Source organism: Hyaena hyaena, unplaced genomic scaffold, assembly GCF_003009895.1.
Source record: "Hyaena hyaena isolate Hyena2069 unplaced genomic scaffold, ASM300989v1 scaffold_325, whole genome shotgun sequence".
Classification (NCBI taxonomy): Eukaryota; Metazoa; Chordata; class Mammalia; order Carnivora; family Hyaenidae; genus Hyaena; species Hyaena hyaena.
In genome coordinates this window covers 1,170,283-1,195,899 of record NW_024080957.1, presented here as the reverse complement: position 1 = coordinate 1,195,899, position 25,617 = coordinate 1,170,283, and the positions used below count along the sequence as shown (strand labels likewise).

Sequence of the window (25,617 nt, the reverse complement as noted above, 5' to 3'; positions counted from 1 at the left end):
ATCACCCTTCTGGCCCCCCAGAATTAGAGGCTGCAACCATGGCCCCAGATACAGATCCCCACTCGGGCAATTAAGAGGGCTACAGAAGAGTACAGTAAGAATCCACAGATCACACTTTTCCAAAGAAATTACTTTTAAGGACCTTGCCATGGCCAAAATACAGGCGTAGAATGGACTTTCATCTGGACATAGATTTGAATGTGTGAGGATTTAGGAATTCAAACTGTAGAATAAAATGCCTACAGAAATGGAGTTTGTAAACACCCTTTAGAAACTTATGTCTCTAGAGCACGTGGTTTTAACACAGCAGCACATTCCATTTTCAAGATTTCTTGACTACATTAGTAAATTAAAATAGCTAATTATATACATATTAAAAATAAAATTTTTTCTTTAGCTTTTCTATATGCTTTGTCTACTTTTAAAATATTTTTAATTTTTTAACATTTATTTTTGAGAGACAGAGAGATAGAGCATGAGCAGGGGAGGGGTAGAGAGAGAAGGAGATACAGAATCCAAAGAAGGTTCCAGGCTCTGAGCTGTCAGCACAGAGCCTGACATGTGGCTTGAATCCATGAACCACGAGATCATGGCCTGAGCTGAAGTTGGATGCTTACCTGACTGAGTCACCCAGGCACCCCTACTTTTAAAACAATGAATTATTATTTCTGCTGTCTTATTTTTTGTATTCTCTTTCCCTATTTCCACAAGATTTTATAAGAAAATAGTCACCCATATACCTCTTCATAGAGATAAATATATTTTTATGTAGTGTGTGTGCTCTCAAAATTAGTTTGCTTTGCAGTTTTTTGGCATCTAAAAATACTACAAGTAAGGTAAATAAATACATCGACTTCTTACAAAATCAGTTCCTTAAAAAGTATTCCGTCTCAAAAATTATTTAAAATCAAACTAACAAGGATTAACTACCTTAAAGGAAATTGGCCCAAAGTGGTACCTACTTCAGGATATCTTATAAATCAACAAAAATTTCTAAAACTGCGAGATAAAGCATTTTAAATATCATAAAATATATTGTGTTAAATATTCTTTTAAATTACTTTGATCATTGGGCTTCATAATACCAAATAGCTGAATGCATTTCAACAATATAAACTATTAAATGTTTCTTTTTACCCAGTGGCCAATAACACAAAAATTTACCTCATGAACCCAGAGACGCTTAATCACGTCTTTGGTTTCTGCTGTTTCTGGTCTTGACAAACAAACCCCCTGAATGACGCGGGAGAAATCACGGAGGTTGAACAAGTAGTGAGACTTAGCTGGCGTAGGCAACAGATTCTTCATGGCTTCCTTATACAGAGTCATGGTACCATTTATAATCTGTGTGGTCAAATCTAGAAAATCATCTGGAAATTTATAACTTAAGAAAAATTAATAAAAAAGAAAATGTTAGCAAATATACATAAATGATATTTAACATGTCTAGTGCAAAATTTTTCTGATTGAACCAATTGATTTAATTTCTAAGATTACCATTTCTAATAATAATAATGGTAATAGAATTTAAATTTTTTTACAACTTTCCATTCATTATTTTATGTTCAATAGGAAGGCAGGACCAATCTAATGGACTTAAAACATTTCTTAAATAAGTGAACAGAAGAGCCAGCCAAGGAACCTGGATTATGTAACTCAAATCCAGTATCCGCCAGACAAATGTGTCCCAACTGCTTTCACCCCTCAGCATTCTCAGTTGCATATAAATGGAACCCCTGAGGAACACTGGTGAAATGAGTATTTTCAGAGAAAACAAGGAAGGAAGTAAAAATATGGAAAAAATAAGAAAAAGAGAAAAAGAAAGAGGAAAGTTAAAAAGAAAGTGAAATAAATACAGTGGCAGGATTTAAAAAAAACAATGGGAAAAGGCATAATTAGGGTAGAAAGAACATGGCAAATGAATATCCATTTGGAAAAACGGACTATATTTAACCTCTAACTCCACGAGGAGCCAGCTGCCCTCCTCCATCATCACAGGAAAGGGCAAGGAATGACAATTTCCTGAGAATGGACAGTAGGGAGCTGAGACTTGCGTTGCCCAGTTCTACTTGGCTCCTTGACCTCCATTCGTCGTGCTGAAAAGCTCTCAATGGCCAGAGCTAGGCAACAACACTTCCCAGGGTACAAGCTCCAGGCCTACACTCAAACTTGGACACGAACCTTCTGAGAGAACTCAAGAATTCCCTACAGGGAATCAAGGTCACAGGATAAGCCTGGCATCAATCTTTCCAGCATTAATTGCACTACATGGTGAAAATTCAAAACACTGACAATTCCAATGTGGACATATTAATATTTTTTTTTTTAATATTTTTATTTTATTTCTAGGAGAGAGAGAGACAGCGTGAGCAGGGGAGGGTCAGAGAGAGAGGGAGTCACAGACTGAAACAGGCTCCAGGCTCTGAGCTGGCCATCAGCACAGAGCCCGACGCGGGGCTCGAACCCACGAACCGTGAGATCATGACCTAAGCGAAAGTCGGACTCTTAACCGACTAAGCCACTCAGGCACCCCCAATGTGGACATATTAAATAGCAGAGTGCAAAATCTGTATGGATCTGGGGGCTAAAATCCAAGACTTCAGACAAAAAGGGAAAGGTACTCTGTCCCCTTGCATTATCCCATACCTGGGGATGTGAGCAGCAGAGGAGAGCAGTGTTACCTGTTACCTTTTTCTTTATGTAGGGATGTTTTTGTGAAAAAGTTGGAGAAGCACTACTTATATTTATATGTTTCCAAAAGACTTTATGTTCCATAATAAAAAAAAAGAAATGCAATTTAAATTACTTACCAGATCTTTAAATGCCAGGTTAAGATTCTAGAGAATATCGTAAACATGGATTTATCACTAAACTCATTGATTGTTATAATATTGAAATGTCGCATGTATCGGGGGGTTACTGGATTTCGACCACCACCTAAATATTAAAAAGAGTAACTCTTAACAACATTACTACTACACACCAGAATATTTTCTCCAATACTTTATAGCATTAATCACTTGAAAGATGGACAAATGCACAGCACACAGAGAAATTAAGAATAATTATTTGGGTAACCCTGACCTGAAAACAGTTTTTCCCTCAAATTAAGGAAGATGTTTTTCTAGTTGAATTATCTGATTGAGTTCTTGGGTCAGGTCTATTTACCAAAAGAAATGAGACCAGATAGAAAGCTGTCAGCCACCTTCTCTATGACTCATATAGCCCAAAGCAGTAAACTATAAACAGCCTCATTACAATATAATATCCAGATGTAACATTATACAATGGTAATATTATATACAATATTGGGGAACATTACTGATCAAACTTTAGAGTCCATCCCACATGGGTGAAATTCAGCATGATCTTGGCATGATCTTCCCCCACATCCTGAAATGAATTTCCTGAGGACTAGTCCATATGGCTCATGTGGCCACTTCATTGACTGCCTGCATTTTAAAAACTGGGGGATTATCTCATTTTCATAAAATTATGACTGTATTTTTATATATGAGGCTTTAATAACTGACTTAGAATGTAACATCATCTGAAAAAATTATTATTGATGTCATCTTTTAATATATAATTACATTTGCTTTTAAGGGCATTCTATCATGACGTCTTTAGTCAAGAAGTGATTTTAGGGGCGCCTGGATGGCTAGTCGGTTAAGCGTCCGACTTTCGCTTAGGGCATGATCTCGCGGTTCGTGGGTTCGAGCCCCGCGTCGGGCTCTGTGCTGATTGCCAGCTCAGAGCCTGGAGCCTGTTTCAGAGTCTGTGACTCCCTCTCTCTCTGACCCTCCCCTGCTCATGCTCTCTCTCTCTCTCTCTCTCTCCTAGAAATAAATAAAACATTAAAAAATTTTAAAAAAAAGAAGTGATTTTAAAAGTATGTAATATCTCTAACACATATTTTTGCATAAAAATATGTAGGGTCATGTTTTATATTTGCTTAAAACCAAGTAAATCTGTATTTGCTTCTATCACTGATTTATCTGATGCTGATTCTGAAGATATGAATACTGTGTGAAAGTATGTAACTGGTACTCTACACATCAAAACAGTTGTGTTTGTCTATGGTATTTAGGAACTTAATATGAAGAACCCTAATGTACTTGGGCAAGTTTAAGGAGATGGTGAAAGGGTTGATGAAAGAAAGGCCAGAAATCACATCTGCCAGCTTGGTCTTCAACTTTTCTTCCCAGAGATCATTCATAAATGGTGATGTGTTTAGAAGATTGGGTCCAAGAGGAAAAGGTACCTCATGGCTTCAGCCCACTCCTCTGTCTAGTCTCTGAAGGAACACGGCAAAGTGAACACGTGATACAAATGACTGGTTTGGGTAAGAGGAAAGAGGCAAAGTAAAACCAAGTCTGAGACCCAGGAACAAAAGAATCTTGTGGAAGGGAGGGAGGGAGGGAGGGAGGGAGAGAGGGAGGGAAGAAGGAAGGAAGGAAGGAAGGAAGGAAGGAAGGAAGGAAGGAAGGAAGGAAGGAAGGAAGGAAGGAAGGAAGGAAACAGAGGCAAACCATAAGTCAGACTGTTAACTATAGAGAAAAAACTGCGGGTTGCTGGAGGGGATAGGCTAAGTGGGTGATGGGTATTATGGAGGGCACTTGTGATGAACATTGGGTGTTAAATGTAAGTGATAAATCACTGAGTCCAACACTTAAAACTAATATTATGCTGTATGCTAACTAACTGGAATTTAAATTAAAACTTCGAAGGAAAAAAAAGAAGAAAAGCATTTGAAGTGGCCCAGGAAGTATGCTGAGAGCAATTACCGACTCAGAGCAAACCAATTGCATTACAGGGAAGATAAGGTCAGGGGTTAGGTGGCAAATTCCAAGGGGATTCCCTGAAGAAATGGTATAGAGAAAAGGAATTCAAAAAATTGTTTTAATGTTTATTTATTTTTGAGATGGAGGAAGGGGCAGAGAAAGAGAGAGACAGAATCTGAAGCAGGCTCCAGGTTCCAAGCTGTCAGCACAGAGCCCAAAGCAGGGCTTGAACTCATGAGCAGTGAGATCATGACCTGAGCAGAGATCAGACGCTCAACCAACTGAGCCACCCAGGTGCCCCTTTTTTGTTTTTTATTTTTAAAGAGAAAAGGGATTTTTAAAGACTAGAGTACCAACTAGGTATTTATCCAAAGGATACAAAAATGGTGATTTGAAGGGGCTAATGCACCACAATGTTTATAGCCGCACTATCAACAAGAGACTAAGTATGGAAAGAGCACAAATGTCCAATGACTGATGAATGGATAAAGAATATTTGGCATATATACACAATGGAATATTACTTGGCAATCAAGAAGAATGAAATCTTGCCATTTGCAACAATGTGGATGGAACTTGAGTGTATTATGCTAAGTGAAAGAACTTAGTCAAAGAAAGGTAAAAATCATGCTTTCACTCATATGTGGATTTTAAGAAACAAATCAGATGGACATAGGGAAAGGGAAGGAAAAATAAGAAAAAAAGAGAGAGGAAGACAAACCATAAGAGACTCTTATATAAGAGAAACTGAGAGCTGCTGGAGGGAAGTGGTTGGGGAGATGGTCTAAATGGGTGATGGGCACTGAGGAGGGCACTTGCGGGGATGAGAACTGGGTGTTATATGTAAGTGATGAATCACTAAGTTCTACTCCTGAAACTAAGACTCCACTATCTGTTAACTAACTTGCATTTAAATAAATATAATGTTTTTTAATTAAAATAACTGGTAATGATGATTCAAAAAGAAAAATAAATAAGTACAAAACTAAATAAATAAATACTAGAATGCCAGCTTGAGTTCAGGAAAAGAACAGTTAAAGATTAACAGTTAAAGATGTCCAGTTACTTGAATCAAGCCACTTTCGATACCCCAGCATAAAAGAAATTTCCCTTGCATAGAAATTCCTTTGAGTTTATCAGTTTCCCTTGAGAAACACAATAAATGTTTAAGGCTTAATTCTTCTGACTGTTTGCTACTTCAATTCCTCTTAACAGCCTGTCTAAATCCAAAGACTCACTAGAATGGAACATGATTGGAGTAGAGGAAAAGGGAATTTCATACAGTTGGAGAATTAAGGAATAAAAGAGAGGTAAATGAGCTGCTTCAAGGGCATCTGGATTCTTTAGAATGCAGAGACAGGAAGTGCAGAGCAAAGTCCCAGAATGTGGGAGAAAAGGGATTTGGAAGAATTGGTTAGAGAATGGCCCCATACAAGGTAACCCATTTTGTAGTGTTGACCACTGTAACTATATTCCCATAGGTCACCAGGAATACACAGAGAAAACATATACACAAGAAACTGTAACTCAGATTGTCCAATTGGATTTCTCCTTCTTTCTCCAGCTATCTCTCTAGGTATACTCAGACTGAAACTCAATCTTATGAATCACAAACTCAGAAAATGTACCTGGAGGTCCCATAGCACACATGATTTGAATGTCCACTAGCTTAATCATAGAACAATCTTTTAGGTCATACCAATTCCAGTGATCTAACCATTGTCTAAGCAACTCAATGGGAGGCTGAGCCCCATACACTTCCCGAGCGGGCATATTGACATCATCTACAAAGACAACCTGAGAATAAAAGAGAAGCAGTATTAGATATCAACACCTTAATATAATGTCCTATTGTGTAAACAGTGTTGAGGCAAAGAATTAGATGATCTTCTTGTAAAGTACATATGTGAGAAATGGTTGTTTCTTTTCAAATAAAAAATAATATCCCCTAGCATTCATGCTTCTAAGGAATAGGGAAAGTCTCATTACTAACCTTTACAGATTAAGGGTTGAGGACTTAATAATCCTCTCACACAATTTGTTTCTCAATATGCCTCCTCTTTTTCCTTATACAATTTCAATACATGACAGGAAATGAGAATGCTAGGATTTTAAAATGATTATAAGCTCTGAGTGGTGAGAGTAAGGTTCAGAGGGGGTATTCCTGGCAAAGGAACACAGAGAAGTCAGTTGATAGCTGGGTTGTTTAAAGGTCTAGAGGAGCAAGCCGCATAGAGTGCTAAATAGAAATGTTAATCAGAGAATTAGAAAGGTAGATGATTTCCCAGATGAATATTTTACTTGTAATTCAAAGGGCAAGTGCTTGTTTTTAATGTCAAGTTGTCTAATGCACATGCAAATATGAACACACTTTTAGGAAAACTTAATAAAAATTTGTGATTAAAAAAAACCACAGTGTACAGAAAGATGTCAAGTCTTCGTGTATCTGGTCTCATTTTTCTGACTGTAGCAGGGTCAGTGACCGGGCCTAGCGATGTGCCGTATGTACGGAAACAGAGCGGTTACCATTCTCTTGCCCAAAGGAGGACCAAAAACTCCCTTTCTTCTTTTGTCCAGTTTTGACATGATTATATTCTGAGTTTGAGCTGCTGTAGTTTGTGCTGAGAAGTTAATTAGCAGAGGCTTGTAGATTTCTTTGCCGAGTTGATTTAAAAGAAAATTCTGTAGAATAGGAAACAAAATAAGCCATAGTTGGAATTATGCCCTGACATTTGAAATACGCCCTAAGCAAAATTATTGACACACTTGAATTTAAACTTAGAGTGTCGTAACAGTGTGAAAAAAGGGACTGAATAAATAGAAATAACAGTTATTGTACCAGTGGCGTGTCTCTATTTTTCCAGGCCCCGTGCTTATGGCCTCTCTGATTCCCAAAACCACCACAAAGAGTACAAATTCCTTCTTAAACAGAGGTTATAGGGACTCAGAGGCTAAGATACTTGCTTAAGCTCCTAGGGATGGGGGAGAGGGGAAGAATTCAGATCGCCATGTGTTTCTTACCAGATAAATGTTCTTTTTATTTTTATTATTTTTTAAAAATATTTTTTATTTATTTCTAGGAGAGAGAGAGAGAGAGCGTGAGCAGGGGAGGGTCAGAGAGAGAGGGAGATACAGACTCTGAAATTGGCTCCAGGCTCTGAGCTGGCAGTCAGCACAGAGCCCGACGCGGGGCTCGAACCCACGAACTGCGAGATCATGTCCTAAGCGAAAGTCGGACGCTTAACCAACTAAGCCACCCAGGCGCCCCAAATGTTCTTTTTATCTACAGCCTGTTATCTTTCCACTTAAATACCAAGTTATCAGACCAGAAGTTAGGAAGCTTAAATAATATAACTATTCTCAAAATGGATTTCACTGGAAAGCAGGTGCAATTATAATGATTCTTTTTTTTGTTCTTGTTTTGTTGTTGTTGTTGTTTTAATTTTTATTTATTTATTTATTTACAAATAGTTTATTGTCAAATTAGTTTCCATAATGATTCTTTTTTTTTTTTAAATGTTTTATTTATTTCTAGAAGAGAGAGAGAGAGAGAGAGAGCGTGAGCAGGGGAGGGTCAGAGAGAGAGGGAGATACAGACTCCGAAACAGGCTCCAGGCTCTGAGCTGGCAGTCAGCACAGAGCCCGACGCGGGGCTCGAACCCACGAACCGCGAGATCATGACCTGAGCGAAAGTCGGACGCTTAACCGACTAAGCCACCCAGGCGCCCCCCGTAATGATTCTTAATCAAGATGTTGTGTTTTACAAATCATCTTGTAAAAGAATAATGAAACAGAAAAATATTTACAACAGATTAGACAGAAAAGGCAGATTACGCATTATAGAAAATGCAAACTACGTTCCCCATTTTGTAAAAAGTAGTGGTTTTTTGTTTTTGTTTTTGCTTTTGCCTGGAGAGTTTTATTGCCTGGGCTGCATTTGAAATGAGTGTACAAATGAGAAATGGCTTTCTTTTTCTCCAACCACTGCTGTTAACCATATCAAGTCTCCATTTCTGGACTCTTGATGATATCTTGGGTAAATCCCTTCACTTTCTGTATGCTTTCAGAAGGACTGATTTTTAACCCTAGTCAAACCAACACCTTAATTTGAAATCTCAGTTTAAAACTCCTCTCCTCTTGGATAGTCCCTGATGTATACATTATTTAAATTATAATGAGGGTGTCATTTCAGTATGTTCTGAAAGCTATTATTCAATAAATGATACCAGGACAAATATTTAACCATGTGCCTGAATATATTCCAAAAGGATCGACAGATTACATAAAAATATCAAATCAGGAAAGAACTGGAAACAGGGCTATCATAATTGGGGGAATGTGAGTTGAGTGAGAACCTGCAATAGGAGAGGGATCACTGATGCCTAATTTGGGTTCCTCTACCTTCTCTCCCCATCTTCTTCCTGCCCCACGCTGGCTCGGGGACAGAGCTAGAGGAAGACAGGCCAAAGTCCTACCCCACTGGCATCACCGTGGTTCTCTATTGGATAATGCGGTCTTGCCTGCTGTCGTGGAAAGCTTCCAAATGCTTACTCTGAGAGGAGCAGATCTGCCAGTTCTTTAGAAACTCCAAAGGGACACCACACTGTGCAGTTCTCTGTCTTAAGGAGAACAATGGGGCTCCCTCACTGCTGCACTGCTGTGGGCGGTCATCTAGAATGGAGTCCCAAGAGGGCTGAAAGTCCACTTCTCTTCCACATTGTCCAGTTGACCCTGGGGAACTTGCACTTACTTCTGCTACCTGCCAAAGTTGGGGGTGCTTACTGACAGCTCCAGGCAGCTTTCTGCCCTTAGAAATCTGAAACTAGAGGCGAGAACTAGTCTTTGTTCAATACGATCCTCTAAACACAAGGGAGCACAGACTGTATAAAGCTACTGAGATTTGGGGCATTATCTGTTAGAGCAGCTAGCATTTTTCTTTCTTTAACAGACACACAATGGGAATCATTACAGAAGTCAGTCAGTCTTACTGCTACATGATAATCCTTCATGTATTAAATAATTTTGAAAATTAGATATCAAGTGTAATTAATTAAAATGCCTCTTCCTTTCAAGGGATATGAAATTCTTCATCTTGAACATGCTATTTTTATTAAAGTACCTTTAAGAAGGTACAATGATTCAGTAATGTAAAATGATATACCTTCAGTCCATTTTCTGAAATAGGGAGTTAACAATAAAGTATTCTCTGTGGCTACAACCTCACAATAATCGAATAGTCTCAAAACGTGAAGCCTGCTGTTACAGGTGGGTTACGAAATGACACTCCTGGGGATATTGTGCACGTTTACCATGTAGATTTCTACAGCACTTACAATTACATAAACGCTCTTCCCGGTTCCTGTTGGTCCCACAAATATTGAAGGCTTTTGATGGGTGGTTAACAATCCCATTAATGCAGAGTATCGAATTGTGTCCAGAGTCGGTACAATGATTTCATTAAACATCACGTCCTTAGGAATTGGAGGAGCTCCGGCCAATTGTTTTACCCATGGTTCCCATTTTCCTACTCCCTGTTTATAATAAAGAGTCAAATGGTAAATGTTACAAAATACTTTTTTTTTTTTTTTTTATTTCTAGGAGAGAAAGAGAGCGTGAGCAGGGGAGGGTCAGAGAGAGAGGGAGTCACAGACTGAAACAGGCTTCAGGCTCCGAGCTGGCAGTCAGCACAGAGCCCGACGCGGGGCTCGAACCTACGAACCGCGAGATCATGACCCAAGCGAAAGTCGGACGCCTAACCGACTAAGCCACCCAGGCGCCCCGCAAAATACTTTTAAAAGCCCTGTACTCCCGCCGCCACCGTAGAAAAGACCAAAGATCAAGGCCCAAACCAGCTGATGTTTGTACCTTTGTTTTTAGCCTTTAAAACACTTCACCCTGGAGTTTAAAGTTAAACTTTATGCTAAAATTGAGGAGAAAGGAGGCTTTTATATGAATCAAGATGAAACGGCAAAGCTGTGGTATTTTTAATGCCCCCAAGGCCACTGATTATATCAGCCCAAAGTTCAGCTATTTTGACCAAATGTTAGATTTTCTAATGGCATTGAGGAGACCGGACTAATTAATGCATGAAAGAGTAAAGAATTTTATTCAGTAGGTGTTAACCAATATAGAACTTATTTCCCTAGACCATCAGCTGCATGTTCCAAAATACTTTAATATTTTTTATGTCTATTTTTTTTTGTTTTGGAGGGAGGGAGGGGGGTGAGAGAGAGAGAGAGAGAGAGAGAGAGAGAGAGAGAGAGAGAGAGAGAACAGAGGATCTGAAGCAGGCTTTGTGTTGACAACAGAGAGCCTGATGCAGCACTTGAACGCGAACCATGAGATCGTGACCTGAGCCAAAGTCAGACGTTTAACCAACTGAGCCACCCAGGAGCCCCTGCTTATTCTTTTATAATGGTATTTATAACAAGCATCAGTTTATCATTTCAGGTGAGAATTGTTTTTTAATTGTGGTTTAAAAATACTTAAATGTATCTTCAACCATTTTTTGAGTATACAGTTCAGTAGTTTTAACTATAATCACATTGTTGTGCAACAGCTATCTAGGACAAAATTTCTTAATGTGAGATTATTATCATGAATTAATATTATACTGTATCTTTGTATCCGATTAACTTGTCAGCTAAAATGTGTTTACTATGCAGTGTTTAGAACAAAAATTTTCACAGATAACATGTTAACTCTCTTTCCTTAGAAAATCATTACTGGTCTCTCCATTCTTGCAAAATCAAATTTAAGCTCCTGGTCATTTAAGGCACATAAGAATTCAGGCCCTCCTTCCTTCATTGTCTTTATGTGTCCCACAACCCAGCCTCACTGATGGGCCTGCTATTTCCCAACATGACCTGGGTGCCTGTACCTTCCCACATAGCACTCTTTGGCTTAGAATGTCACATGACACTCTTCTGATGAGGTTATGAAATCACCAAGGGCAGTGCTGTACCTTATCCATTTTTGTATCCTTTGACATAGTGCTATGGATATAGTATAGATTTTTTTTTTTGAGGAAGGTGAATTCATATCACATCTGAAAATTGTATTACAAAGACATTTCTAGAACTTTCTAGAACTTATGAAAAAACTATTTCCTTCCCATATTCTTTATTTTAAGCTTATTCATTTTTGACAAAGAGACAGAGAGTGAGCAGAGGAGAGGCAGAGAGAGAGGGAGACACAGAATATGAAGCAGGCTCTAGGCTCTGGGCTATCAGCACAGAGCTTGAACCCATAAACCGCGAGATCATGACCTGAGCCAAAGTTGGATGCTTAACCAACTGAGCCACCCAGGCCCCCTCTTTCCCATATTTTTGATGATCTTTTCCAACATGGATCTTTTGCAACCATATGAGAAAGGAAAAATTAAGAATTAGAAAACTTGTAGTGGACATGCACTTAGAGATTTTTGTGATACTGGGAAAATCACATCTCTCTGAGCCCTAATTTCCTCAATGGGAAGATTTGCAAAATATTATCTTTCCTATTTCACTGAGATGTCAGGAAACAAATGGAAATGATTATGGAAAAGCTTAAGGAACTTCAAAGTGATCTGAAAATGCAGGTTATTGTTAGTAATTTGAAATAAAATTAGGAAAAATAAAAGGGTAATATCTTGCGGTTGACAGGGTGAAGATTCACCTGTCTCTTCAGAGGTAAGTCTGGCAGCATACGTCAAAAGCCATAAAAGTTTAAGAATTGATACAGCAAATTCCTTTTCTAGGAACTTCTCTTTTTTTTATTTAAAAATTTTAAAGTTTATTTATTTTGAGAGAGAGACAGCGTAAGTGGAGGAGGGGTGCAGAGAGAGAGAGAGAGAGGGATATTGAGAATCTCTAGAAGGCTCTGTGTTGTCAGTACAGAGCCCAGCACAGGGCTCAAACCCATGAAACCATGAGATCACAGTGCCCCCCTAGGAACTTACCTTAAAGAAACAAACAGATAATGTACACAATGGCTTGTATACAAGAATATTCACCAAAGCAGACAAAGGAAGCAACATCAAAAACAGTTCAACATCTAAGAGTAGGAAACTGTTTGGATAGATCATGGTCCTCAGATAATAGAATCTAAGGAGGCTTTAGAAAAATAAGTTTATTAAAGAAATACTAGTGAGATAGAAAGATGTTCTCTCTATTAAGGAGAGAAGAAGAATATAAAATTACCCTCTGGGGATACAGTATGATCCAATTCCACCTGAAGCTCTGTATTTAAATACTATGGATTTGTAAGTGTCCTCCATACAGTACGTATAGGAGCTGTCACACACAAACAAAACCCAGGTTTTATTATCCAACTCGTTGGGAAGTGCTGAGTTAACACTAACCCAGCTAAGGTCCTATAGGGCTTCTTAGCACCTGTGATATGCGAACATGCACCGTATGAATCTCCAAGAGGTATTTTAAAACAAGATGTACCTACTGCCAGACTAGATGTCATAATGTGTAATTTTATTTAATGAACACAGTAGGCCCATCAGGTGTTATTATTTATCTCATTTTATCAAAGCAAAAAGCAAGATTCAGAAAGATTAATAAACGAGTCGAAGGCTCTACAGAAAGAAAGTGGCCTTACTAGGACTGGAACCCAGAGGTGTCTGACTTCAAAGCCAGAGCAACTTCTACTACTCCATGCTGACTCTTAAGGTAAAACAGTGGTGACAAGTTAGCCCCAGAGCCATTATGTGCTGTAATGTTGTAAATCTTGCTTCAGAGTTCTTACCTCAGTGACAAATTGATAATCATAAATTGTTCCTTTTTCAGGAAATGGGACAGTTAGCGCTTTTGAAGACGTTTGTTCCATACCGCTCAGTAATTTAAACTTATTTCGAGTTAGTTCTGAAATTGGACCTTCCATTAGTTCTCGAAGAATCTTATCAAATTTCAACCTATCATCCTCATTACAAGAAGCTCCGACGGACCAGATCAATGAAAATAGAAAAATGCCCTGCACCGGAGAGATGAGAAGAGAGTGCATTAAAAAATAACTTTAATGTATTCTTGAAGCTTCTATCAGATCAGCCAGACTAATATCTTTGAAAGAAATGAATAAACTAATATATAATAGTAGGTTACCTGAGGATTTATAATAATTAGATTTTAAAAAATCAAATTGCGTGTCTTAGAAAAATCTTGCTATCAGAGAAGATAATAAAATGCAAAGTATAATTCTAGTCATTGTCAAACCTCAGAATGATTAGTCTGGGAAATCAAATGAAATTTTAAGTAAGTGGCAGGACCCTGATGTCAAAAAAGACCACCAAGATAACTTTTTTATGAAGGCATATTTTAATAAGGAATAATCAATCCACAGTATACCTGCCTTTTAAATTTAAATTTTGATAGTGTTTTCTTACAACTAGAACAAATTCATATTCATTTGTTTACCTGTAGTAATAACAATCTGAGCACTGATTACATAAACTAGAGCTGCCATTCTATAAGCTTTCTTCTTACCAGACTCAAACAAGAAAACAGAGTAGATGACAAGACTTACCACTAAATGAGAAAACCTATTTGTTTGTTTTAAAATCAAATCTCTTTCTTTTAAAAAAGTTTTAACATTTATATATATATATATATATATATATATATATATATTTTTTTTTTTTTTTTTAAGAGACAGAGTATAAGCAGCAGAGAAGAGAGAGACGGAGACACAGAATCCCAAGCAGGCTCCAGGCTCTAGGCTCTGAGCTGTCAGCACAGAGCCCAACACAGGGCTTGAATTCATGAACCCTGAAATCATGACCTGAGCCTAAGTCGGACACTAAAACCAGCTGAGCTACCCAGGAGGCCCTCAAATCCTTTATAATGCTAAAATGAACAAAATCTTGACTATGCTCATAAAAGTTGTGGACTCTACTTTGACACTGTTCACCTGCTCCTAGATTACTCACAGGCTGTTTCTCTCTGGAGAAACATATATCTTATGTTATATGTTGAATATATATCTTATATATGATGAATATATGTTGAATATATATCTTATATATTTTAAGAATATATCTTAAATATCTTAATATTTTAAGAATATTTTCTTATATCTCAAGAAAAATGGGGCGCCTGTGTGGTTCAGTTGGTTGAGCCTCTGACTCTTGATTTTGGCTCAGGTCATGATCTCACGGTTCCTGGGATCAAGCTCTGTGTTGGTCTCTGTGCTTATAGCATGGAGTCTGCTTGGGATTCTCTCTCACACGCGTTCTCTCTTTCTCTCTTTATTCCTCCACCTATTCACTTGTGCACACTCTCTCTCAAAATAAAGAAACTTTAAAAAGAAAAGAAAAGAAAAAGGGAAGAAAATCAAGGAAAAATGCAAAGAGTTATTATGATTTGCCAGTTGAAGGGGAAGGAGGGGAATCTTATCAAATGATCACTGCTGTTTTGGGGGTTGATCATATCTGAGCTGGTTACATGACTGAAGATTTCAGGAGCAGATCTAAGGGCATTCAGTGGGTTTCACACAAACCTTATGATGCAGTGAAACTGCCAGTGCAGGAGATTTCCTCCAAGGACCTGCTATTTGGGGCCTGACTTTTTCCTTGCTGTTCAGCTACTACCCACTGAGCAGTCTCCTTTTCCGGGGGGATGGGGGGGGCGGGGGAGGGCGGGGAATGAAGTTCAGCAATGAGGAAGCACTGGGAAACGCAGTAGATGTCTTTCTACAGCAAGGTGCAAAGGCAATGGACCTTACCTCCAGTAAAGAATACGTTTCTCGGTCGTTTCTCTCTTTTGCTTTGACTTCATTAGCAAAGTCATCCATAAAACAGTCTATAAGATTCATTAAGGATCGGACTAAATTTGTGTCAGAAGTAGGAGATAATTCCTGAAAAATCAGGGAGAAAAGTCTATAAAGCAAATTAACTTAAATTAGGCACTAATTAAAATAGCATCAACTAATACTTATTGAACTTACTTAGTCCTTATTGCTGCATTATCTATGAAAAGGCAGTATTATAATTCTAGCTTTACAGGCAGGAAAACTGAGGCACGGATTAATTCCCTAGTCTAGAGTGTGGATGTCGTGTCCTGAGCCACTCCTGCACAGATTCTCAAATCCACAAAGTTTACTTTTACATGTTCAGTTAGTCAATGAACTTGATTCTATCTCATACCAATTGTGTAAGTCCAAACACACACAAAAAAAGCTTTCAGAGAAGGCAATTAAAATTAATTAATGTAATGTACTTCACAACTTATTTTATACATCTTTACAGCAGTACTCAGAGTAAACTAATACCTATGAAATAAATTTGCAAGTCTTGAAGAGCACAAAATGTAGCCAGAGTGCTGCAAACATCATGCACTTTACTTTTTTGGGTCTCACCATGAGAATTTATAAAATAAATGAAATAGTGTGTATAGGTCCTAGCACCATGCATCACATAGCATGGAGCTCTCTCCCAGCCTTTAGAGTGGTATTGCTTCATGGTTACTGTGTAAGAATTAACTCTGTGAAAGGTAATTTGAACTGAAGATTAGAAGCAGGTGACCTCAGCCAAAGTGACAGAAGTGACAGCTAAGGACTAAGTATTACTGATGCAACCCTAAAATACAAATAGTTATTGCTAAAAATAAGACATTCATTACTACATAGTGAGTAAGAGGAACTCACAATTTCTTTAAGAGAGGACAAAAGTACATAGTACATTTTAGAAGCTTGTAGTAAAAGTGTGTTTTTTCTCTTTTGCTACTTGAAAAGGTTATTACATGGAAAATTCATTTATTTGTAATACCTACATTCTCTGACAATGCCGGGGACGGAGGTATCTGTAGCTTATTCCACAAGTTTAACTATTTTTGAAACATGATTATTTTGTATCTTCAACGAATTTCAAGTTATTGTTTTTTAAACATTTTTTAACATCCTGCTCTTTGGAAGAGCTGTGTCTGCCCCTGTTGTGCCAGTAGCTCCCACATTCCTCAGCTAGCTGCCCGAGCAGCCTTGCTTTTTCCCAGAAAAAGTTTGGGCCATGCTTCTCCCCATGATCTTCTCACTTGCCAAGTCCAAGGCCACGTGCCAAACACTTTCTGCCTTGACCTCTTAGTAGTTTCCGATAATACTGACTACCTGCTTCTTAAAACACTCCCTTCTCTTCCTGAGATTGCAGCTGGCTCTGGCATTCTATTCTTTGCTCTCATCTTTTTTTCTCTGCATTTTCTCTTTAGGCAACAGCCATTGGCATGATTTTTAAATTCCACTTTCCTTTTCTGCACCTTGAGCCAAACTTGAGTCTTCGGCTTTTCTATTATATTTCCAACAGCAGGAGAAATACCAGCCCTGTGTCCCTATATTTGTTCCAGAGTCCAAGTCACCCTAAAAGACCTTTGGTTAACATCTCCCAAAGCAGAAATTAAGCATACTTCCCCTACAATTTCCAGCTGGAGAGGGTTTAAGAGCCTGGCTGGAACTCCAGCAACTCTCAGAGGCAAGAGATTTCCATTCAGGCTTTTATTTCTCTCCATTATACCTGTCTCCTACTCCAATTCCCCAGAGTACAATGAAAGAAAGAAAAACGGATTTGGACTTCTTTCAAGTCTTCTACCAGTAACTGACTTTCCTCCCTGAATCCCAGTTTTTGTTTTTGTTTTTAGCTGACAACAGTAATCTCTAAACAAGTAGATGCACTCATACTCAATAGAGTGGATTCTTCATTTAGTAGGCCTAGAGTAGTAACACACGTTCCCCCATCATAACCCACTAGCTAATTCTTTAGATTTAATAAACAAATTACTTTTGTAAATGGTCCCTTTACTGATTGTAAAATAATATAGATTTATTCTAGGAACTTTAAGAAACAAAGAAAATTATAAAAATGGAAACTAAAAGATAATAGTCCCTGAGAAATGAGAGGTAATGTTTTAGAGTATTTTCACCCAGATGTGTTTAGGTGAGCCTTTAAGACTTTTTTAAATAAGAGGCAAGAGATTAGCATCTGTACATCTGTTCAAACTTTACTTAAAAATTTTTTTGTTAATGTTTTTTATTTATTTCTGAGAGAGAGAGAGAAACATCATGAGCAGGGGAGGGTCAGAGAGAGAGGAGACACAGAATCTGTCTCTGTGCTAGCTGTCAGCACAGAGCCCTCCTGTGAGATCATGACCTGAGCCGAAGTTGGACACTCAAACCGACTGAGCCACCCAGGTGCCTCTTTCTTCTCAAACCTTAGAAAGCTTCGTTTAAAATTTTTTTGAGGTCACTCGGGTGGCTTAGCCAGTTTCGTTAGGTGGTCAGTTTCAGTTCAGGGTGTGATCTCGCAAATCACAGTTAGGTTTTTTTAATTTTAATTTTTGAGAGTCAGAGAGAGACAGCATGAGCAGGGAAAGGTCAGAGAGAGAGGGAGATACAGAATCTGAAGACAGGCTCCAGGCTCTGAGCTAGCTGTCAGCATAGAGCCCGACTCGGGGCTCGATCCCACGACCCATGAGATCATGACCTGAGACAAAATCGGATGCTTAACTGACTGAGCCACCCAGGCGCCCCTTGCAATTTGTGGTTAGAACTCCCCATCAGGCTCTCTACTGTCAGCATGGAGCCTGCTTCAGTTCCTTGGTACCTCTCTTCCTCTCTCCCGCACGCCACATTCTCTCCCTCTCAAAACTAAACATTACAAGTTAAAAAAGTAAAATAAAATAAAACTTTGTTTTGGAGACTATATATAAATTAAAATCTATTTATTTTAATCAGAAAAAAAGTTTTCAGTTAAAACAGTCAAATTATCTTAATACTTGATAATTGACATTGACAATAGACATTAAAATGAATATATTTGACTAATTTGGATTTTGCATTTATTGTTTAAGTCTTAAAATTCTCATTCCTCTTACCTTCGTATGCTTTCTAATAAATTCAACAGACACTGGGACCATTCTGTCAAATAAGCCTACTATAAATTCTTTCTGAATAATACCGATCACAGCAGGTAAAAGATTTATCCAAGACAACATTAGTGGTCTCCAGCCTAACATGTGAGGCTCCATGTAAATCATACCACATCTGGAAACCTAGAAAAAGAATAATTACCATCAAGGCAATGCTTCTATAAGAAATAAGACTTAGTACATCCATTTCTTATAACCTTAAGGAAATTCTTAAAAGGGAGCTAATTTTATGTCATTTCATGACCTAAATTTTTGTGTATGACTTTACCAATGGTTCCAGACAAAAAGGAAAAACATCTCTGGCTCTTAAATTTGTAAAGGTAGGTCAACAGATATGCCTGTTCTTAAAGAATTAGAGTACTATTAAAATGAATTTTAATATTTTTCATTTAAAGTCGAAGTTACTAATAAAAGGATTTATAACATTTCAAATATATAAGATGTCCACACTGAGAGCTTACAGTGGCAGGAGAAGCAACTTCCAAATCCATTGGTTCAAAAATAAGATTCATTTGTGGTGACATTTGAATAATCTCCCCACTCATCAGACATAGCTTTTTGTTGTCATCCAACACCGTATTCATATTCTCAATCCATACGGCATCTACTGGTCCATCAAAAATTAACCATTTCCTATCTGGCGTCTAGGGTATGCAGATGATGAATAAAAGGGAAAAATTAATACTGATAATGTGAGGAAACAGTTCAATAATGTTTTGAAATTTAAAAGTGTAGCTCCTAAAATTAATTTAACTATGAAAATGTAAAGGCATCTTTTGAATAAAGTATGTACATGTATATGGAGAGTCACTAAAGAAGGCTTTATGTGCCATGGACAGGATGGAAATAAAACATCTTTTCTCAAAATTGCAACCTTTCCAATGGTTTTGAACTCACATGTTTTAGGAAGTATTACAAATAAAAAATTATAATTGTCAGTGAAAACAGAATTTTCATTGAAATTATCTGATTCTATGTAGCATTATGTTCATACAGACTAATTACTCTTATGTGCTAAGGTTTTTCTTCCCTCTGCTGAATGATTTCGCACACATTCACACCCCTCTTGGGTTGAAAGGTTTTATGGTGATATAGGACATTAATATAAGATTCAGTCTCACAGTGATAAATATGAAAATATTTGCACATTGTCTGGAATATAGTAAGTGCTCAACATATATCACAAAGTGGCTAGGTATTTGCAGCAGAGTGCAAAAGCAGATTCTCCTTTCCACATCTTACAAATTAGCTTTTCTTTGCCCACAACTGCTGCCTTGGTTCACTTGCAGCAAATGTGAATTTGAGTTGAAGCAGTGAGGGATGTGGATCCCTCTTAACACCTTCTCAGTCTTGTGGCCAACTGCTTTAATCTACAAAACAGTGCACCTGTCATGGGCTTAGGCCACCCCACACCCACTCTCTGAGCCAGCTCTGGCCATGTGCAGGAAACAAGGAAGATCCAAAGCCAAAGCCTCGGAAGTCACCTTGAGAGCAATTTTCCCCTGCACTGTTGGCTTTCCATACTGCTAATCTTGGCTTTGGGTAACATCGCCATGAAACAGCAAGATGTTGGTCTCTGAAAGACATTGCTTTTCATTTGGCTTTACTACTCACCAGCTGGTAGACTTTGGGCCAGCTCCTTAAACTCTCTGAGACTATTTTTGAGACAAAGCTTTCTGGAAAATGTAATATATGCTATGTAACTGAGTGTACAATGGGAGAGATCTCATCATTATTTCTGTACAAACAACGTAACTACAGAATCTAGAGATGCCGTGTGTTAATCTGGGCCAGAGTGCACCCACTGCAAAGAGAATGAACCTGGGAAGTTGTATCAATGGTCCCACACGTCTGTTTGCCTCACAATTACTTTTATCCTTGAAATTACTAATAAAGCTGGTATTGGGCAAGATCTCTGCCCCATAAAAGCCAATCCTTATATTACTTATTGCCCAAGTTCCTTCAGCCATTGAGAGCAGAGATCGGACATTTTTCTATTATTACACTTATTAAAGAATCAGGATTATCTGGGTCCTTGAGTGAATAAAGAGCACCAAAGTCAGGACGTATGGTAGTCAGAATAAAGGAAATTTTTATTTGAAAAAGATTTAATACATTAAGTGCCTCTAGCCTAGGCCCCTTCTCATTTAAGACCAGACTTAGCAAGCTGTCTCCCGTATGATCACACTCTGTGGAGAGCCTGCTAATATCCAGCAACCAAGTTAACATCTCTTGGTCTGTGGACTCTTTCCTGTAAGAGCAGGCAACAGCCGCGCTCAGCAGAATAACCAGGAGCAGGCAAGCCCCCGCCCTCCCTCTCAGGAGTCAGCAGCTGGCACGTCCCTCACCTCCTGCGCTTTCCACGGGCAGCCCATCTCCTCCTAACAAGCAGGGCAAGTGTGTTGGAACTTGAAGGCATTGTTTGGTAAAGATGTGCAATTTCTTCTCTGCGAATGGGAGTATACCTAACAGTTAGTGGGTGTGCCAGAGACAGCAGCCTAAAAGGCGGGCCACGGAGGAACAATTCCGAAGGACAAAAGCATCACCTTATTCAGATGTTCTCCTTCCTGGGCAGTTTAGCCTGAACAAAGAGAACCAGAGCGCTTTCCCTCACCCTCTTCCCCCTGCCCTCTCTTGTCCGCACACCAAGGCAAAGCCAGCATGCTCTAGCATCTCTGCAGGGGCCGACGATGTCCAGAGAGACACTGCCGGACTATCTGGGATTGCATTTTAAATAAATACCTTGAACTGGAAATATAAATGTTTGTTTGAAACAGCTACAAAAAACATCAGACATCTGTCAGAAAGAACTATCACAGCCTTTCTAAATGCGCACACTAAGGTGTTAGTACTTACCACGGAAGAAGCAAATGCCCTAAAACTGACCGCGAGGATGCCGTCGGACCACTCGTGAGATACTACGTCAAACTGTCCATACAGCTGACCCATGGTGACAGACTTGGGATTTAAAACAGTAATTTGAACCTTGTTCTCTTCCATTAACCCCTTAAAGGGAAAAAAATACAGTATTTATTCAGAAGGATGCTCTATTCAGAGGAAGCAAGATTGTATATGTAGAAAATCCCAGACTCTACAAAGAAACTCCCAGAAATAAGAAATGCATTTCATAAAGCTCCAGCATACAAAGTCCACATATAAAGACGAGTTGTATTTACCTAGTGCCAAGGAACAACTAAAAACATAAAAATTTACAAATATAATAGTTTTAAAAACTCATAAAATACTCAGTAACAAATTAGCAAATGATATCAAAGAGCTATAGATATAGAACAGTGAGAGCTGGCAAAATTTTTTGTAAAGGGTCAGATGACAAATATCATAGGCATTTCAGGTTACATAGTGTTGATCACATATTCTCTGTTTCTTTTCTTTCTTAAAAGCTTTCTTCTTTCTTTTTTTTTCAAACCCTAAAAAATGTTGCCACCATTCTAAGCTTATTGGTGTTAGAAAAATAGTCTCGGGGCCAAATTTGGTCTGTAATTGGCTGACTCCTGCTACCAAATATTCTCTGAGAGAAAATTAAAAGATCTAAATATAGGGAACAATGTTCCATTCTCACAGAATGGAAAAGTTAATATTGGTAAGTTGTCAGTTTTGACCAGAATCTTGAAGCCAGTGTGGGAATTATACAAGAGATGTTAACACCCGTTGGGGCATGAACTTTTTATGTTTTTAATTAATAGACGTTATTTTCTTAGAGTAGCTTTAGATTACAGAGAAATTGAGTGTAAAGTGCAAATCTCTGTAGTTTCACATATATTCTCTCTGCCCACTCACCCCCCCCCTCAGTTTTCCCTATTATTAAAGCCTTGCATTGGGGTGGTATATTGCTATGAATAATGAATTGATATTAATACATTATTTCTAATTAAAGTCCATGGTTTACATTAGAGATGCTCTTGTGTTATACATTCTATGAGTTCTGCCAAATGCACAATGGCATGTATTCATCATTACACTGTCATACAGAATAGTTTCACTTCCCTATAAATCCCCTCTGCTCTCCTATTAGGAATCATTTCTTTTTTTATACACAACATAACAAGTGCACCTCTTCCCACCATTGCCTTCTGCCCACCACCACCGGGGCTTGGGACACAAACCATCAAACTCAAGTAAAGATGTGGGAAGATCACGAAGCAGTAAAACAAGCTTTGAGGCTTCGCATTCTTCTCTGTGCCCACCAAGGGGCTGCCAAGGCATCATCCTAAATCCAGAAGCCTGGGAAAGCTCTACCCACCTATCTTTGTCAGAAGAAGTTGCTACCACCAAAGGTTTTTGTCTCAAATGCAACAGGCTAGGGAGACTCCAAAATAAGGATATAATAATCATATTGGGGCGCCTGATTGGCTCAGTCAGTTACGTGTCAGATTTTCACTCAGGTCATGAACTCATGGGTTCATTAGTTCAAGCCCCATGTCAGGCTCTTGTGCTGACAACTCAGAGCCTGGAGCCTACCTTAGATTCTGTCTCCTTCTCTGTCCCTCCCCTGCTCACACTCTTTCTCTCAAAAATATGAACATTAAAAAAAAAAGAAATATTGACCACAGATCCCATTTGGCTTCAAACATTGAAATATATGAAGAAAACTCTTTAAAATACAAGTAGAGAGAAATCAAAGTTTATTAGTTGGAAAATTAAAAACTGCCTCATTCTTTTAGCATTTCAAAGTAGACCAAACCACGTGTAAGATAGGAATTGTGACTAGTACAATCGTTTATTGCATTTATGTACATATGTTTGTATTATATAACACTCAGCACACATTCACTTTAATACCACTAACAGCTAATCACAGAGGTTTACATTATAAATCTAACCATCCAGGAAATAAAAAATACTCTCTTCAAAGTATGAAATGAGGAGTGCCTGGGTGGCTCAGTCAGTTGAATGTCTGACTCTTTATTTCAGCTCAGGTCATAATCCCAGGATCGTGGATGGACCCCCACATCAGGCTCTGCACTGACAGCATGGACTCTGTTTGGGATTCTTTCTCCTCCCCTCTCTCTCTCTTCCCCTCTCCCCTTTCTCACTCTAATTTTTTTTTAAGCACAAAAATAAAACTTTTAGGCTTTTCATGTTTTCATGTATTCAGACTTTTTTTTTTTTTACAACAAATGTGTTACTTTCATAAATAAAAAAATTTTTTAAATATTTTTTATTTATTTCTGAGAGAGAGAGAGAGCAGGGGAGGGTAAGAGAGAAATGAACACAGAATCAGAAGCAGGCTCCAGGCTCTGAGCTGTCAGCACAGGGCCCGACGCGGGGCTCGAACCCACGAACCGTGAGATCATGACCTGAGCCGCAATCGGACGCTTAACTGACTGAGCCACCCAGGCACCGCAATAAAAATTTTTTGAAAAGAAATAAAAGGATGAGAGGCAAAGGTATGATATATTCTTTATATGCTAAACTTTATCTGATGTGATCATTATATCTTTATTGCAGAGTTTCACTAGCCTGTTGCATTTGAGACCAAAAACCTTGTTTTGGTGGTAGCAATTTCCTCTGACAAAGATGGTAGAGCTTTCCCACGCTTCTGGATTCAGGATGATGCTTTGGCAGCCCCTTGCTGAGCACAGAGAAGAATGCGAAGCCTCAAAGCTTGTTTTACTGCTTAGTGATCTTCCCACATCTTTACTTGAGTTTGATGGTTTGTGTCCCAAGCTCCGGTGGTGGTGGGCAGAAGGCAATGTTGGGAAGAGGTGCACTTGTTATGTTGTATATAAAAAAAGAAATGATTCCTAATAGGAGAGCAGAGGGGAATTATAGGGAAGTGAAACTATTCTGTATGACAGTGTAATGATGGATATGTGCCATTGTGCATTTTACTTTTCTAGGAGCATTTTCCCTTTGACTCATTTTTTCCATGTTTTAAGTTGCTACATTAAGGTATCTTTATTTTTTAAATGTTTATTTATTTTAGGAGAGAGAGAGCTTACAAGCAGGAAAGGAGAAGAGAGAGAGTATCCCAGGCAGGCTCCCTGGTGTCTGTCAGTGCAGAGGTGACATGGGGCTCAATTCCATGATCCGTGAGATCATGACCTGAGCAGAAATCAAGAGTTGGACACTCAACTGACTGAGCCACCCAGGGGGGCCCCGACATTAAGGTATAATTTTAAATGACCATACATCTTATCTTTCCCAAAGCTGATTATAAAGAAATTAATGCATTAATAACACACTTACCTTCTCACAGATGTCATTTAGCGCCCCAGCTAAGACACGATACGCACTGGTTTTTCCTCCAAACGGTTCTCCCACAATCATAAAACCATGGCGCACAATCATCATCTCATATATTTGAAGTATCTTCTCAGAAAAGAATCTGGTCATTTGCAAATTCATGGACTCACAGTTATCTTTGATAGCAGTTAGCAAATCATTGTAATCTGGTTTTGGTAATTTCACACCAGGAAACAAATCTGAGGTGATTCCCTGATGATAAATGATTTGGGGATTTATATTATATGTTCAATACCCTTTCTCTCTCCACACACATATACATGCATATACATATACACACATATACATACATATACATACATGTACCATAAACATGATGAAACTCCTCCAAGCTTCATATTTAATACTGAAGGAAATAGGGCCATTAAATTGTTCAACAGTATTTTTAACAGCTTTATAGAGGTATAAAGACGAACATACAATGAACCATCTAGGTTTAAAGTGTTACAATTTGATAGGTGGAACCATCAACTCAGTCAAGAAAATCAACATATCCTATCACTCCCAAAAGTCACCTTGTGACCTTTTGTAATCCTCTGTACCTTCTCCCCTTGCCAGCCCCCACCTCCATCACCAGGTGACCACTAATTTGCTTTCTGTTACTTTTTTGTTTGCATTGCCTAGAATTTAATACAGATGAAGTTAAACATTATGGATACTACTTTTTTCTC

General features: G+C 38.4%; 1 protein-coding gene across 1 annotated transcript in view; it reads right to left on the bottom strand.

Annotated features, from left to right (window-relative positions):
• Window positions 1-25,617, bottom strand: part of DNAH7 (dynein axonemal heavy chain 7) — a 252,298-nt gene that overhangs the window by 114,736 nt on the left and 111,945 nt on the right. The window contains exons 30-40 of the mRNA XM_039248955.1: window positions 24,890-25,138; window positions 21,536-21,685; window positions 19,141-19,323; window positions 18,626-18,802; window positions 15,492-15,623; window positions 13,521-13,745; window positions 10,118-10,315; window positions 7,311-7,466; window positions 6,413-6,581; window positions 2,811-2,937; window positions 1,165-1,384 (exon numbers count right to left, since the gene is read on the bottom strand). Of these exons, the coding sequence (XP_039104886.1) occupies window positions 1,165-1,384; window positions 2,811-2,937; window positions 6,413-6,581; window positions 7,311-7,466; window positions 10,118-10,315; window positions 13,521-13,745; window positions 15,492-15,623; window positions 18,626-18,802; window positions 19,141-19,323; window positions 21,536-21,685; window positions 24,890-25,138 (1,986 nt within the window). The remainder of the gene's footprint in view (window positions 1-1,164; window positions 1,385-2,810; window positions 2,938-6,412; window positions 6,582-7,310; window positions 7,467-10,117; window positions 10,316-13,520; window positions 13,746-15,491; window positions 15,624-18,625; window positions 18,803-19,140; window positions 19,324-21,535; window positions 21,686-24,889; window positions 25,139-25,617) is intronic.